Source organism: Agelaius tricolor, unplaced genomic scaffold (genome assembly GCF_023055355.1).
Source record: "Agelaius tricolor isolate 1412-34295 unplaced genomic scaffold, bAgeTri1.0.p SCAF_3, whole genome shotgun sequence".
Lineage (NCBI taxonomy): Eukaryota > Metazoa > Chordata > Aves > Passeriformes > Icteridae > Agelaius > Agelaius tricolor.
This window is the reverse complement of record NW_027269263.1, coordinates 66,174,281-66,187,009: the sequence shown is the minus strand read 5'-3', so window position 1 is coordinate 66,187,009 and position 12,729 is coordinate 66,174,281. Positions and strand designations below refer to the sequence as shown.

At 47.8% G+C, this 12,729-nt stretch overlaps 1 protein-coding gene across 1 annotated transcript in view; it reads right to left on the bottom strand.

Annotated features, from left to right (window-relative positions):
* ITIH5 (inter-alpha-trypsin inhibitor heavy chain 5) overlaps positions 1-11,254 on the bottom strand; it is a 48,312-nt gene extending 37,058 nt beyond the window's left edge. The window contains exons 1-4 of the mRNA XM_071424145.1: positions 11,048-11,254; positions 7,182-7,226; positions 1,828-1,991; positions 347-454 (exon numbers count right to left, since the gene is read on the bottom strand). Coding sequence (XP_071280246.1) covers positions 347-454; positions 1,828-1,991; positions 7,182-7,226; positions 11,048-11,167 — 437 coding nt within the window. The 5' untranslated portion in view covers positions 11,168-11,254. The remainder of the gene's footprint in view (positions 1-346; positions 455-1,827; positions 1,992-7,181; positions 7,227-11,047) is intronic.
* Positions 11,255-12,729: the final 1,475 nt, after the last annotated feature.

The window sequence follows — 12,729 nt, the reverse complement described above, 5'->3', positions numbered from 1 at the left end:
ATATTAATAAAGTATATTCTTTCTCCACTCTTGAGTGAAGTGGATGACTGCTCACGACAACACCCTAAGTTTCTTTTCTGTTATTCAGGAAGCAACAATAATTCTTCCCCCCAGTAGTACATCCTGGAGCTTCCTGAAATTTAAAAAGTTGTGTGACAGGGTTAGAAAAGGCCACACACAATTTTTCATGGCTTGGAGTATAGGAATGACACCAGGCAGTGCAGATAACATTCAGTTTAGCTGCTCCTTCCTATAAATCCATGGATGGCTACGTCAAGGCAGCCAAGATAAAGATGGCAGGAGAGGGCATCACCTCCCAGAACACAGCCAAATGCACAACACTCACCTTCCTTCTGTGGGGCTTGGAGGTTTCTTGTGCCTTTCTTTGTCATCCGTGCTATTTTTTTTTTCCTTCCCCGTGACTTCTCCATAATAAGTCTTGTTGCCAATGCTCCTGGAGAGATCAGAGGTGTCAGCATGGTCACCCTGCACCCAAGTACAGTGACAGGTGTACATTTGCTGCAGGTGCATTCGCAGACTTTGATGTGAGAAGAATCTCAGAGTGCTGCTGGTGTCACTCTCCTGAGTCCACCCAAGTCTCTGGGGCAGAAGCCAACTCACAAGTTCCCTGGCTGGAAATATCAGCCCAGTACAAAGCCAAAAGTCTCTTATTCTTCCTATTCACTCTAAATGGAAGTATTTCTTAAAGAGTGGGTCCCCTATCCCCTTTGGTCAAGTCTGAAGCTGTGGCCCCAATATCTATCCATAGAGAGGATCTGAGCATGATCAAACCAAATATGTTTGAGACCAAGAGTTTAATTTATTGGTCATTTCACTATGAAGTTTCTCTCTATTTGGTTTATCAATCACACCTCCAGCAGCCACTGAACCTCTCTGCTGGCTGGATAGGTTGACTTCTGCTCCAATGTGGAGAACATGAAATAACAAGAAGATTCTTAGGCATTACAGTCAGTAAGGTAAGATAAATATATCTGCCAGCGTTGCTGAAACTTTCTCTGGAAAGGTTTTTAAGGTCTTGAAGAGAGTTTTCTCATTCAAATCAGAGAGAGGAGGAGAAGGAAGTGGTTAAAAGACACTCAGAGGGGAAATAGAATAGTTTAGAATAGTTTCCCTCCTTGTTTACACTGAGGATTCGAATTTAGTATCATGGCATCCATAGACCTGGTCTGTGCATTACTTCTCAGGACTTCTGCTGGTCAGAGTGACTCTGAGATAGGTACAATTTCCCAGCCTGGCAGTGAAAGAAGGAGTCAGGATTCTTTTGATCTCATTCTCAAGGTTGTTTATTGTTTCTTATCTATAACATTCTTTCTCTGACCCGCTGCAGGTCTGTCTGGCAGGTTGGGTTGAGGCACACTACCCATCCTCGGGGCAGTGTTATCTTTTTATACTAAAAACTACATGTACCTTATTTACCATAACTTCCCAATACCTATCACCTATGTTAGACAGTGAGTTTCTACCTTAAACCAATCCAAAAGTGCCAACACCATCACCCAGAAGATGGAGGCTAGGAAGAAGAAGGAAGAAGGGCAGGGCATGCCCAAATTCCTCCATCTTGGGACCCCAAGCCTCCATTCTAAAAACCTCAAAAATCTATTTTTCACCCAGTGACAAATTAACTATTATTATACTTAAACTTTCACGGCTTGCAGATCCTCATACAAGGTTGGTAATTTTTTCCATGGGTCATAGTCAAAGTCACAGGTGTCCTGGGATCTGTGCCATGGTCTCTGAGCTCCTTGGCAGGGTCTCGAGTCCTCCAGGGCAGCCAGAGGGCTTTCCTGGGTCCCGACACTTACTTACATGGTAAAGTTGGAGATGAAAGCTGCAGCTGGGATCTGCATCTCAAACACAGCTTCCCGTGCCTCGGAGCCGCTGTTGACCATGGTGCAGGACACGGTGGTGAAGGCGTAGCGCGAGATGATCGTGGACCTCACGTGGAACTCAGACATCCGAGGCCTGGTTTCCTGTGGGAATCAAAAAGATCGCCCCTAAACAGACAGCAAACTCACCCCTTCAGTGTTTCAATGGGTTTAAGATTAAATGTGGACTACAAGCTCCCACCCAATGGGTATTAGATCTCTTGACAACAACAGGCAAGGTGGGCTTGTCCTCAAAATTTCAGGTGAGCTGCAAACAGAAAATCAAGAACGTGGTACTCCCTTTGTTCATGCATAGAGGCCACAGACATTGTCCAGTGCTTGGGAAAGGTCTGAGAGCTGTGCTCATGTCAGCCTTTAAATTGTGAAACACCCCGACAAAATCCATCTGTGTCCTGAGCTGAAGCTTTCAGCTCTGACTGTGTGAGAGGATCAGGATTATTCCCTTGTGGCCTGGGAAGAGAAGCCCAAAATATGTCCCCATGGGGTCCAGAACTGTGTCACAGACCCTGCTCTGCGCACAAGAGCAGATGGAAGCCTTCTTGAAAGACTGACATCACCATTTATGAAGAAGCACCTTCAAATTCATCCAGTCAGATCCCTGAGTTATGTAAACAGAGAATCTGCTGTCAATGGAGTCAACTGAGTCCTCCTCTGCTGAGAATCCATCCTGGAATTCTGCACCAATGGATGAAGAGACTTAAAAAACATTGACACTGTGACATCTCAAGCAAAATATTTAAAGCTTTTTAAGCCCACACTGGACTCCTTCCAGCAGAGAAGCAGCAGAGACAGCAGTGAATGACACATGATGTAGCAATGGAAGCTGAAAGCCAATTTCTGCTTCTTGGGAATGTGTTTTCGTGCACAAGTCCTGAGTTGGAGCATTTCTCCAGACTAATGTGTTTTTTGACAGCAACATCTCCATGGAGCTCAAATGTTTTCTTCCTGGAATACTTCAGTATACTTAACTGAAAGCAGCCCTTGAAAAAGAAAAATCTGTGCACTGACTTACACAAAGACCAAACCCTCAAAAGCAGAAGGGGCATAAAGGGTAAAATGCACTGTAAATACAGAGCAACCTCACTGAGCCAAATACAGTGAGACTCTTTCTATTGAGGTTGGTAAAATCTCACAGTCACGTAAGAGTTGTGAGGACAAGAACAGGCTCTTCAGCTGCATGTCCAGGCTTTCTTTCAGAACAAAAATAATTTTGGCAAACAGCTTAAAAAAGGGAGCAAGTGTTTGTCTGAGTATGGAACAAGAACATTTCTGCAGTAGCTGATGGCATCAGAAGTAACTGAGCATCCAACTAACCAAGCTGCTGGGCTTGTGAATTCCAGGCAAATGGAAGAATGAGGACCCACTGCAGGATCTAACAAGATCTACCAACAGACTTGGCACAAAGCCCTGCCTGCCTACACCTGCAAGGCTTGGAAATACTGATATAATGTGTCTCAGATGAACCTAGTCATGATAGATATCTTTAATTTTAGGCAGATCAGTGCAATGGATCTGTGGATCTAGGCTAGAACACCCCTGCACAGATCTAATGTCCCACCCTTAGACCACTGCTTAATTAATGCTGTTAATTAGAACTAGATCCTGCTGTTCTTATGAACTTCCCTGATACATAGGCATGGCATTCCCAGTCTCATTATCCTGAAGGTGGAGAAGGTGGGGAGTTTTGATTGAAATAGGGTACTAGGAATGTTTTCAGATATAATGAGCTGATGCTTCACTCAGTCTTCCATGCCACTAATTGCCCGTGGCATAGCAAGGTACACAGAGGATTTAATAACATAAGTTACAGAAAGAATTAGAAACTACAGCAAATTCTTTGGTGTCAGACCTTCTGCATTCACCCCCACGTGCTGCAGCTCATAAAAATCTGTGGGTTTATATGTAGCTGACAGATGAACAGCAAAAGAGGATCAAGCCCTTAGCCTTTCACTTGAGATACAAGAGGCTCTGCAGTGACCTGTCTGACGCTGAGAATGCACTGATGGACTCACAGGAGCTCAGGAAGTCTTTCAAATGTGACAGAGAGCATGAACTTGCCTTTGTTATGACAACAACGGGAGAATGGTTGTGTTGGGTGAGAAAAAAAACAGTTCTAACCCTGTAGCCTGTCACTGGCAGAGACCAACAGCACATGCTTAGAGGAGAGTGTAAAATTAGAGTGTAAAGTCCAACCTGCACTGATACTACCCTGAAATATTCTCTCAGTTTTCAGTCATTTGTGGCTGAAGGAACTCCAGGGTCAAGGGTGGTATTTTTGTGGTATATTTGTATTCTGTGGATTTCTCTTCTATTACTTTACACAGCTGTTTTTGAGTCCATGTAAACTTTTAGCATCCACAACATCCTGCTGCAAGTTCCACAGCTCAGTTGTATTTTATATGCAAAAAAAAAAAGTCACTTAGGGTTTTTTTGCTAAAAACACTCTTTGCTGGCTTAGCTGATCTCTGTTATAGAATCACAGAATGGATTGGGCTGGAAGAGACCTTAGGGCCCATCCAGTTCTAACCCCTGCCATGGGCAGGAATACATTCCACTAGACCAGGTTGCTCCAAGCCTTGTCCAACCTGGCCTTGGACACTTCCAGGGATGGGGAAAATATCTCTATTCCACTGAACAATCTCCAGCTCTGATATCCTTACAATCTGAGGAATGGCAAAAAAACACAACAAAAAATGGTATTCAACATCCCTCCCTCTTCCTGGTGGATGTGAGTTTCTGTTGGGAAAATCAAATACTGAATAAGAGCTGAGGTTGAAAGAATTGGTTCACCTTCCTATCCCTGGAAGGGATCTGCAATTTTCTGTATATAGAAAATATAAATGGTGGGAGCACAGGCCATTTCCAAACAGGTTGCTCAGTCAGGCTGGGCAGGCAGCCCGAGTTCCACTCTGTGATTCCTGTGCTGCATTCCCTGGAGCTCCTGCACAATCCATCAGTGCCTGGTGCTCTGATTTACAGCTGCACAAATGCCTGTTTGTTTTCTGCACTTTTTATTGAGGATTTGTCTTACGTTGGAAATGGGGCTGTGCATTCTATTTCCATCTGTCAGAGCTGGGGCAGTTCTCTCTGTCCATGGGGCAGTTTTTTCTTTATCTCTCCCACAGCCAATCCTCCCTGCAGGAGATCTCTGCTGTCCATGGCCACTGAGTGTCCCTGCAGGGCTGAGCCAATCCCAGCATCCCATGGGGAGATGCTGCATTGCCCAGGGGAGGAGCCAAGCATTCCTACCTGGATCCAATCTGAGCCTGGGCACAGCACAGCAGCCTTTGCCCAGTGCATTGCCAGAGGAGCAGCTTCTGCTGCCCTGCATGGCCAGAGGGAGCCCAGGCCCATCTCCAGCAGCCCTGGAGCTGCAGAGGAAAACTCCCCCCTTGTGCAGGATCCCTGCTCCAGCAGAGCCACAGCTGGCACTGCAGGAGGGCTGAGCCCCCATGGGATGGGGCTGGGCCACCCCCCTGACACACAGGGGACAGGGACTGCTCTCACTCTGACAGTGGATTGTTTTCTGTTTCTACTATTGCATTTGTATTTTTTTAAATTTTCCTAATTAAGAACTATTATTCCTATTCCCATATCTTTGCCTGAGAGCCCCTTAATTTCAAAATGATAACAATGCAGAGGGAGGGGGTTTACATTTTCCATTTCAAGGAAGGCTCCTGCCTTCCTTGGCAGACACCTGTCTTTTCAAACCAAGACAGCCTTCAGAAGGTAAGAGGCAGCTCAAAGGAAAAAAAAAAGCAAAACAAACAATTTGTTTAATGTTATTATTACCATGACTTATTATCCCTATTAAAAATTTAGTGAGGGAATGCCAAGGCAGCAGATTAGCACACTGCCATGAGGCATGTTGGCTGGATGCTTTGTGGAGGTGTCCTGGTCATGATGATGAACTGGCAGCTGAGATTTTCTCACCAAACAAATTATTTTATGCTCATTTATATGAAATATTTGGAAGAACAGAAAAAGAGCTGAATATATGAAATCCATTCAGTATTTTTACCTTTATCAGTTACTTTCATCAAAACAAATTGACTGTCTCTCAGATTAGAAGTAATAAACTGGTAATAAGCCTGAGAGTTTTTCTCTAGGCTGCTGATTCCAATTTGTCAAAGATGAAGGGGACCAGAAGCTGTTAAGGCTGCTCAGTGTGTGAAATGAGTTGCACACCAGTTCTCAAATGGGAAGTTCCCCAGAAAAGCCAGAAAAATAACTGGCCATGAACAGCAATTCTACTGGCTGCCTCTCTACATCTAAATTTTAGATTTCTGTGCTGGAAGAAGGATATTGGCTTCCTTGTTTTCTTCCTTTCTCCAGGAGATTTTGTCAGAGAATGACAGAGATCTTCAAATTCCAAAGCAAGCTCCCTTTCTCTTCAAACTCAGTGAGATTTCATCAGGCTAATATTCACTGTGTTGTTAAGGTTGGTAACATTACGTGTTCTTCCTCCAAATCTGGGTTTGAGAAGATGGATTGGGGAATATTAGAAGAACCTGTACCTGTTGCATTGATCAAAATGAAGATTTCTTTTTTCCTTACCCAGAATCTCACTCTACCATCAAATAGTTCATCCCTGGGCACAGGGATGCTTGTGGAAACCCAGGGCACTGGGAATATTTCTGTCTGTTCTGGGGTGCCCTGACCCCCAGGGCAGCACTGACTCTGACCCTCATTCATGGAGAAAGTTTCCCAGACTTCAAGATAGTCTGGAATCCAGAAAAGTGTGAAATACATTATAGAGAGCAGTGCAGGTGCATCACTTGGTGAGAAACTGAGGTTTTGGAATTTTTAGTCTGTTGTGGATGGAAGCAAGATGGAGGGCACAGGGTGTCATCCTGGGTTTTTTCTTCATGCTTCTTCTTCCTTCTTCTCCATGGGTTTGGGTGGCATTTTGTAATTGGGCAGAAGAGTCCCCATTGCAGCTCTTTGGGATCAGTAATTGGGTTAAAAGGGAAAATAATCCAGGTGTCAGTTCTTAATTGGATAGTTTAGTCTTAAAAGCCCTTGTACCAAGAGATTGTTGGCCATTTTGTGCCTTCTAATGAAAAGCTGCAGAACTCACAGTAGTGAGACTGTTTTACTGATAAGAAATAATAAACAGCTGAGCCTGAACATGAACTGCCATCTCAAATGCCTTCAATCCAGACCCAGAGAAACCCACGACTGGTACCCCAGCAGGGATGCACACAGACACACACATATCCAGGGAGAGTGTAGCTCCCATGAGGTAAAACAAAGACAGGGTGTGATACATACCAGCCTCTGCAGGAATTTGGCCTGTCTTGGGACGCGCCGAGCAACCTGCAAAGAGTTCAGGGAGTGAGTGGGGTCTGTTCAGCTTACAGCAGACATGTCACTTGTTTAATCCCAGACACAGGGCTGTATGACTGATCACCCACAGCCAGGTTCAAATGCTCCTCTGGTTAAAATTAAAACCTGAGTCTCTTCTGTATTAACAGGCCCACTGATCAAAGCTCAGCAGTGGAATGTGGCTGTCTCGGGCAAGGAGGTGCTGGGTGTTTGGCCAATGGTGCTTGGCAAGGGAGCCTCTGTACAATGGCTATTGTATTTGCAGGGTTCCCCAGATGGAGGAAGGAATGATGAATCTGACTCCATGCTCTCAGAAGGCTAATTTATTATTTTATGATACTATATTATATTAAAGAATGCTATGCTAAACTACACTAAAGAATACAGAAAGGATACTTACAGAAGGCTAAAAACAAAATAATGAAAATTTGTGACTCTCTCCAGAGTCCCAACACAGCTTGGCACTGATTGGCCAGAGTGAAAACAACTCACAACAGAATCCAATGAAACAATCACCTGTGGTAAACAACCTCCAAACATTCCACATGTGAGCACAACACAGGAGAAGCGAATCAGATAATTATTGTTTTCATTTTTCTCTGAGCCCTCAGCTTCCCAGGAGAAAAAAAAAAATCCTAGGTGAAGGGATTTTTCCAGAAAATGTGAATGCCACAGGAAATGCAGGAAGGTCAGATTTTAGCCCTTTCCCTGGATGCTAAGAACATCCTTGCAAGTACTGAAGGCCAGGCTGGAAGTTGTTTTGAGCAGCCTGGTCTACTGGAAGATGTCCGTGCTCATGGCAAAAGTTTGGAACTGGATGCTCTTTAAGGTCCCCTCCAACCCAAGTCATTCTATGGTTCTATAACATGTTTAAATTAATGCTACAGCTTCAGCTGTATGAATATTATCTCAAGAGCAGATCTGTTGCCTAAATACTCTCCACAGCTACTGTGTATTTTTTGTGCAGTGACAGAAAAGCACTGGTTTTGGGCAAATCAGGAATAAAGATGTAGAAATTCAGCCACAGACCTTATTATGAAACAAAGTGCTTCACCTATGACAGTGCAATTGTACTCAATGTCTCACCCTTGTCATCAACTCCTCTGACTTCTTCTCACATGGTTGCTCAACAACACCTCCAAATCAAGCCCCTCCCCAAAGCAAGGCTTTTGTCAATGAGGGAAGCCAAGTGCCATCTTAAAACGTCAGTGGAACCCCAGAGAGCAGAAGAATGCAACACTATGTTTTACCTGGTTTGCCCTTTCAGTTTATTTACTCTGAAATAGCAGCAGCCCTTGCCAAAGAGATTATTTTATGTCTGTTTATATTGTGCATTGAAAAGCTCAGGAATGCCCAACGGGGAAATTAAAGTTTCATCCACGAGAATCTCTACTATTTCCTTCTGCATCATTTTAGCCAACATCTTGTGAAATTATAACCAAAGGAAAACAGCTCCCTTGGGAGGAGAGGAGAGGAGAGGAGAGGAGAGGAGAGGAGAGGAGAGGAGAGGAGAGGAGAGGAGAGGAGAGGAGAGGAGAGGAGAGGAGAGGAGAGGAGAGGAGAGGAGAGGAGAGGAGAGGAGAGGAGAGGAGAGGAGAATCGTTTGTATCTTAAGTTTTGGAAGAAACTTTCTGTCTGGGTCTGTTATCTCAGACAAATAAAGCCCCTCAGGAGCCTGCTGTGAGAGGCTGCAGAGTCTCCATCACTGCAGGTTCTTCAGAACAAGACAAATAAATGTCTGTGAAGTTGGCCCTGCTTGGAGCAGAGGCAGGGATGAGAGATCAGTAGCCCTCAGTATTTTTTTACTGAAGGTTTACCTTTTGGAACAAATCCACCTGTTGCTCTGGTCACAGGGGTTTTTAAGGACTAATCAGTGAAACTGGAAACTTGGTTCCTATTTTTATCTTTCCCCACCAAAACCCATTTTGTTTGCTTGCTGAATTGCATAAGAAGACTCTGTGTGAGTTCAAGAACCACCTTCTAAATTCTTGGTGATACCCAGTGGATGTCAGTGAGGAGCTAAGGATCCCCAGACAGCAGTATCTTGTTTTCTAGGACTTCGTGGCTACTGCCAAAACACTGCTGCAGGGTTTGTTATCAGCCCATTGGACTGTTCCAATCAGGCAGCTTCACTGGCATCATCTAATGGAACCATTTCCAAATTACCATCAACTTTTAGCTTTAAAGCTTTCCAACACCCTCATTAAAGCCAGATAATTGCCAGTAGTGACCCCATAACTCAGTGCCAGCTGTTAGTCCCAGCGTGGTGTATGGGATATAAGCTGTGCAGTGGATTTGTTTCTAGGGCAGTGTCTCGATCCAGGGGAGCACCTGCCTGTTCTCAGGTGTTCAGTGAGGACAGACAGATGTCCTCTTCTAGATCTGGCTGTCCCAGGGCACCACAGCTATGCACACATCACTGCTTTTCTGGTGGAAGTGGCTGCTGCCATTGACCTGGCAGCAGCTCAGCTCCTGAGAAAACACCCTCAGGTGCCCCAGGCAACATCAGCCAGGCTACTCCAGCACTGTGAGACAGTTCTTTGAGCTTTGCAGCTGATTTTTCCCCCTAAAGCAGGTGAGTGGTCCCAGACACCACTCCACTGGCAGTGGTGGAGATCCTCTCTCCCACTTTGTGAAACAGTGTTGGTTCATGGCTGAATTCCCCAAAAAGGAATATGCATCCATAGCAATCAGGATTGAAAACAAAGTTTTTGGTGTCCCCACAGAGGAGAGATGTGGATGCTTCTATTCTTTCTATTTTTGGAGGGATAAATACAGATATATGTGAAGAGTCTCACTCTTCCCACCTGCTGCATGGCAGAAGATGCCAAATACAGACAATTACTGACATTTTAGCCAAATTGGATTATCCCACCTGACCTCCAGCAAGGCACAGGTATTCCATAGTTCCTGCATTGTATCTCAGGCCCACATGGGTGCCTCAGGTGCTACAGAGCTCTCAGACCTGATCAAATTTAGGTCACTGATGCCCTAAGTGACCCAAAGTCACACATGGAAACTTGTGGACCTGATAGATGTCAGCACAGACCTGAAGATCTCTCTTATAGAATCCAAGTGGTTTGGATTGGAAGGAACCTTAAAGATCACCTAATTCCAGCCCCTCTGCCATGGGCAGGGACACTTTCGACTCGAAATAGATCACAGCCTCCCAAACCACCACCCAAACTCTTCCAAAAAGTTCATTGCTCTTTCAACTCCATTTCCTTAGAAAAGCTAAGCCACACAATAACACAACATAATAGCCCTCCCTCACTTGCAGAAATTTTTTTTCCCTTTCATTGTCAAGAAGCCTTTTAGAAGCTGTAATTCATGTGCTTTGTTTCAAGAATTAAAAATGTTACAAGTTAAAAACACACGAGTTAAAAATCAAATACAGTAACACCATGGGCAGAAAAAAAACCGATCCCCCGAGCTTGAAATCCTCGGGATTACTCAGACTGGAGCGTGGCCAGGACACGGCTTTAGCTCCGCTGTGCCAGTGAAAAGCCTGGTTAGCACAGCCTGGGGATGGATGGGGGTCAGACCGAGCCGTGCCGGGACAGCAGCACCAGCAGGGCAGGGTGATGGCCAGGGTGATGGCCAGGGTGATGGCCAGGGTGATGGCCAGGGTGATGGCCACGGTGATCTCCAGGCTCAGCGCCTCCAGCACAACCCCGTGCTGGCTGCAGCACCTCGCACGGAGCTCAGCAGCACGGACAGGTGGAATAAACGCATTTTTACCAGCCTGCCCCGCTTGTCAACACTGCCGCGGCCACCTGATGCTGCCCAGCCACCTCCGCCTCCAAACCTACCTGCTCCACGATGCTGTAGTCCGCCAGCAGCTGCTCCTCCAGGTACCTGGCCATCAGCTCCGAGTCGGGCTGTCCCGCCGAGGGGGAGAAGCCCCAGCAGAGGCACAGCCACAGGATCATTGTGCCCGGGAGCGCCGGGCTCCTGCCCCGCCGTGAGCGCACAGCCTGCCGAGCCTGACAGGAGACACAGAGACCCACCCTCTCCTCCTCCTCCTCCTCCTCCTCCTCCTCCCCGGCTCGGGACCGGCCCCTTTTGCACGCAGGGCGGCCTCCTGTGCTGCAGGGAATCCCTGCAGGGCTCGCATCCCTCAGCGGGGTCCCGCATCCCTCAGCCCTTCCCGCATCCCTCAGCCATGCCCGCATCCCTCAGGGGGGTCCCGCATCCCTCAGCCCTTCCCGCATCCCTCAGCTGTGCCCGCATCCCTCAGCCGAGTCCTGCATCCCTCAGGGGGTCCCGCATCCCTCAGGGGGTCCCGCATCCCTCAGGGGGTCCCGCATCCCTCAGCCCTTCCCGCATCCCTCAGCCAGGGTCCCGCATCCCTCAGCCGAGTCCTGCATCCCTCAGCGGGGTCCCGCATCCCTCAGCCCTTCCCGCATCCCTCAGCCGGGTCCCGCATCCCTCAGCCGAGTCCTGCATCCCTCAGCCCTTCCCGCATCCCTCAGCCCTTCCCACATCTCTCAGCCCTTCCCGCATCCCTCAGCCGTACCCACATCCCTCAGCCGAGTCCTGCATCCCTCAGCGGGGTCCCGCATCCCTCAGCCCTTCCCGCATCCCTCAGCGGGGTCCCGCATCCCTCAGCCCTTCCCGCATCCCTCAGCCGTGCCCGCCGCGCTCTCCCTCATCCCCCTGTTGTCCCCTGCAGGACAGGGGCGGTGCTGGGGGGTGCCATTTGTCATTTCGGCACCTACAGCCCCTCTGGGCGATGGGGATGCTGAGGGGAGAGTTCCTGCAGCTGGCTGGGAGCCGAGGAAGGGCCAGGATGGTGCCCCAGCGTTTCCTACCCACGCTCCCTTAGGAAGCACAAGCCCGGGAGATGCTTCAAGGCTGGGGCTTTCCTCAGGGGTGGTAAAACCTATCACCAGCCGGGGGCTGTGTACAAATCATGAACGGGATGGGACTGCTGAGGAACACACCTTGAGCTGTTTTATTTCCCAGCATCAGTCCCATTACATGGTTATGACAATGGGAAGATGCCACCAGCTCACATCTCAGGCAGCAGAGCTCCAAGTTCTTCTTGGCAAAACCCTCTGGTTCCACCCTCTGGGAAGGGAAAGCTTCTCTTACTCGCCATCTGGGGAGCCCTGGCTGGTTTAGAAAAGCTGCCCCCAGGGCAGGGCAGGGCAGGGCTCCCTCTGCACCCTCACCTTGGCAGCCACCTGAGGCAAAGGTGGCCAAGACACCAAATTCCACCTCCCTCTTGCCATCCAGACTGTGTTTGTCAGCCGGACAGAGCTGGGGTGACCTCCTGCCTTTCCATCCATTTCCCAAAGTTAGAGCCCTCTCCTGCCAGACCAGCCCCAGGTGAAGGTGGACTCTGGTGGGACAGGCTGGGTTCTGCCTGGCAGCTGCCAGGGACACTCCTGGGGCAGGACTCTGCCAGCTGGCACCGATCCGGCAGCGCTCACCTCCAGGCCCTGGGAGCTTGTGTTGGCAGGGCTCACCTCACCCCAAATCAGGCGTG